Source organism: Scophthalmus maximus, chromosome 16, assembly GCF_022379125.1.
Source record: "Scophthalmus maximus strain ysfricsl-2021 chromosome 16, ASM2237912v1, whole genome shotgun sequence".
Classification (NCBI taxonomy): domain Eukaryota; kingdom Metazoa; phylum Chordata; class Actinopteri; order Pleuronectiformes; family Scophthalmidae; genus Scophthalmus; species Scophthalmus maximus.
Genome location: NC_061530.1, coordinates 11,637,575 through 11,641,056, shown reverse-complemented (window position 1 = coordinate 11,641,056; position 3,482 = coordinate 11,637,575). Strand labels below are relative to the sequence as shown.

Here is a 3,482-nt window from a genome sequence, read left to right as displayed (position 1 = left end):
GCTTTTGTCACTGTTTTATTAAACGAGCACCACAAAAATGCAAGCTATATTTATGAACATGATGTGCAGTTATTCAGTGTGGAGCAGTGCTGCAGGTCAGACGTGGGTAGATATTAATTGACAATTTGTAGTCGAGCCTTTTGATCAAGGGATGGTGCGTTGCCAGTGACGCAGATTCTTGTTATTCTCCATTGATTTACTGCTTCTTCTTTTTCTTTTTTTGTTCAGTCCAGATCAGTTGAGCTCGTCTCATTATATTGCTGTTGTCAGCCTTTTTTAATGCAACATTACAAGGAACATAAAGTCCTTCTTAAAAAAAAAGAGGCCTTGAGTGTTTCTTTATGTTGGGTTGATTTAAGCATTGTGCTCCAATCACTTCAAATCAAAATCAGCAGATTACAACTATCGTTAATAACCTCAAGGAGGTAATGTTTTCACCCCTGTCCCTTTGTGGTGCTCTACTGAGGGGCCATTCTACTTAATGATGAGAAAACAAGTGAAAACAAGACATGAAAAAAAATCGGTACGTACAATTTCAGATAAATATCACTGTCTGTAGTAATATAGTATTCGTATTAGCCAAATGCACGATTTCACAAAGAGCAGGGCTTCAAACAGAATGTTTGCCGCCTAACTTTGTGACGGGGCATCATTTACTTTCTTCTCTTCTTTTCTCTGGAAAATCTTCCCGTCCGGCTGGACGTTCCATCGAAGTTTGACCCCTTCATACTTTTTTTGAATCTATGGAGGCATTCAAAGATTAACCGACAAACCACACCACCATCCAAATGGGCTGTGACCACAACTTCCATTCATTCTGCCTGTGTTCAAACAAGCGACATATTATTTTACCATCAGCAACACCTACATTTCAAAATGAGCAAACACTTACTTGGATCAAAATGGCTTCACTCATTGCAGGATCGTCCAAGTTAAAGCGTGAATTTGATGTCATTTCCACCCTCACAACCTGCTTGAAGTTCCCTTTCCTTTTGCCTGCAGTCAAACCAATGAAAATAAAACATGACATCAAGTATGCCCTCAGTTTTGTTCATCGTGTTCAAGATAGCACTTTCAGGATAATGTAAAAATGTATAGGTGGTACATGGTAGAATCAGACTGTAAAAGATATGCTTACCAATATAGCAGTAGAAGGGATAATTGTTAGCACAACCTCTGTCAAACCATGTGTTGTCAGAGGGCTTATACAATGTGCACTGTCCATCATTATTCGGCTGAGATGTGGACCAGGCTCTGAAGGAACTATTGCTCTGGTCCGACCATTCCCACATATCCTTGACCAAACCGATCCAGAACAAGGACAGTGATGACCTGCTCTCATATATTACTGCCTCTACGGCGTCATTTTCGTCCCAGCTCCTTGCACTGGCCAAGTCCATGTTGTTTAGTTGACAGTACTCTCTGGCCAGCTTCCACGTCTTATTTTGAAGAATGACATGCAACGCACCGGACGCCTCATCTGTGAATATTCCAAAATGAAGAGATTGAGATGTGTGGATCTCACAAGAGAAGTATATTGCAGATTGATGCTGCAGAGGCCAAGATATGCTGAATATGAATTCCCCAGTTTGGATCAAGCTCCAACAAATGCAGCAATACCTATAATATGTCCTGTGGGAATGTAAATATCTGCTGTGAAGTTTTACATTACCATCCATACAGCCACATGGCAAGCATGGCTCAAACATCTCTTCAGCTCCTGATAAGAAGTTAAACTGAGGACATCGCCAGGGTAAATTAAAAAGACATTTAACTGTTAACGCTGGCTCCAAGGTAGACCTCATGCTGAGTGAACTCTCCGACAGGTATAACATCGCTCAAAATCCAATGCTCAGAAATTATTTACACAAATTTACACACATGCATTTTTTTGTCCAACTCCTTTCCATCATTTATTCTTAGCTAATAAAAAACACAAATACAACCAAATATATAGAGCTTGAATTAAGAAAATAAACGTCATTTATTAAAGATTAAAGATAAATGCATTTTTTTAGGGGCCCGACCGGTCGGGCCCACAGATACCGATACGTCCGTGAAAGGCTAATATCGGCTGATATTATCGGTCGGGCATCTACTTTGAATGACCACCTTCCAAGTGAAAGGCCGTCCCACTGACCTTCCTGACAGACAAAAGGCAGAGTTGTTGCACACGGTGCACCGAGCCACCGCCCCTCAGCTGTCATGCCTCCACATTCGTGACTGGGATCGGTCAAAGGGTCCCAGTTAGTGAAGTTGGCTGACTCATGGCTCATCCCCGTTTCCCCCAAAGACCAGAGCCAGGACGCGCTGTCGGCCCGCGTCAGACCAATCCAGGTTTCTGTTTTCACACCGCTGGCCACCGCCATGTCCTTCAGCCGCTCCATGTCACCGCAGTTGTCGACGGTGGCGAGGTCAGTGTAGTTACTCCTGCAGTAGCTCTGGGCGTTGGGCCAGCTCATGGGCTCGTTTACCAGGTGATACTCTCGGTGAATGTGTGAACACAAAGTGACACAGACTGTCGGACACCCATGACAATATCAAACAAATCGGGCAGGACATCATAATTATTACAAAAATGTATGTTTTTAAAAATTCGACATGATTATTTCACTCTTTTGTGTGGAAACGCCTACCCGAGGTGAGCAGCAGAGTCATCAGATAGTTAGACATGTTTTATCTAAGTCAGATATAGAGGGACAAATGTTAAATACAAGTTGTTATACAAGTCAACACTTTCCAACACAAAGCTCATGTCTCAGTTATAGTGCGTATCACATTAGACACATTCAGGAAGGATAATTCGTTTGAATGAATAAAGGCGTTGCTTCAAATTTGGGTGGATATTTCAAATGTATTCCAAAGTTCATGATATTATTTGCCTAATAATAATTTAGCCACGACGAGATATCATTTCTGCTACAGCTACAGTGGTTGACTTTAGTCGTAAACGTGTCCAATGTCTCCATTCCTGTCTTGTTGGAGAGCAACATCTGCATAGCTACATCTGTAGTACAGCTCTTGTTATGTTCTAAATTATGTCTTCAAAACCACATCTGTGTCTGTCAGATATCCGTTTTGATCTGTTGAGATGTTTGGTATAAAAAAAGATGATCGTAATCATCCTTTAAAAAAAAAAAATTCTGGGGGGTGTCGGTTAGCTCAGTTGGCCGGGTCATTTGCCGCATGTCCTCCCCACTCTCTCTCTCCCCTTTCCTGTAAGCACTGTACCTTAATAAAGCAATAAAATGCCAGAAAAATGTCTTTAAAAAAAAAAGAGAAGATGTTTGCAACAGCCCAAACATCATATTCATTGTATATCGCTTTGCTGCCCTGTTTCACGAATAGTGCCAAATTGTAAAATGATTCTTCCTACCTGATGCATGGATGTGTTCTCCTGGGACCTTGAGTACACTCTCTCCTTCTTCCTCTCACTCTTCACACATATGGTGCTTCAGCCGTTCGCAAGCAGACACTATATT

At 41.7% G+C, this 3,482-nt stretch overlaps 1 protein-coding gene across 1 annotated transcript; it reads right to left on the bottom strand.

The window, feature by feature from the left end:
• Window positions 1–476: 476 nt before the first annotated feature.
• LOC118287972 (secretory phospholipase A2 receptor-like) lies at window positions 477–3,113 on the bottom strand. The gene is made up of 4 exons (XM_047327756.1): window positions 2,141–3,113; window positions 1,139–1,480; window positions 893–996; window positions 477–741 (listed from the first exon to the last, which is right to left on the bottom strand). The coding sequence occupies exons 1-4, from the start codon at window positions 2,460–2,462 to the stop codon at window positions 631–633; spliced, it is 879 nt and encodes a 292-aa protein (XP_047183712.1). The 5' UTR covers window positions 2,463–3,113; the 3' UTR covers window positions 477–630.
• Window positions 3,114–3,482: the final 369 nt, after the last annotated feature.

What these genes read in the sequence shown, in the direction of transcription:
- LOC118287972 (XM_047327756.1), bottom strand. Translation starts at nt 2,462, where the DNA reads ATGAGCTGGCCCAACGCCCAGAGCTACTGCAGGAGTAACTACACTGAC. An exon ending in GCCTTTTGTCTGTCAGGAAG is followed by an intron (nt 1,481 to 2,140) that starts GTCAGTGGGACG and finishes GAATATTCACAG; the next exon opens with ATGAGGCGTCCGGTGCGTTG. An exon ending in TCCCTTCTACTGCTATATTG is followed by an intron (nt 997 to 1,138) that starts GTAAGCATATCT and finishes GTTTGACTGCAG; the next exon opens with GCAAAAGGAAAGGGAACTTC.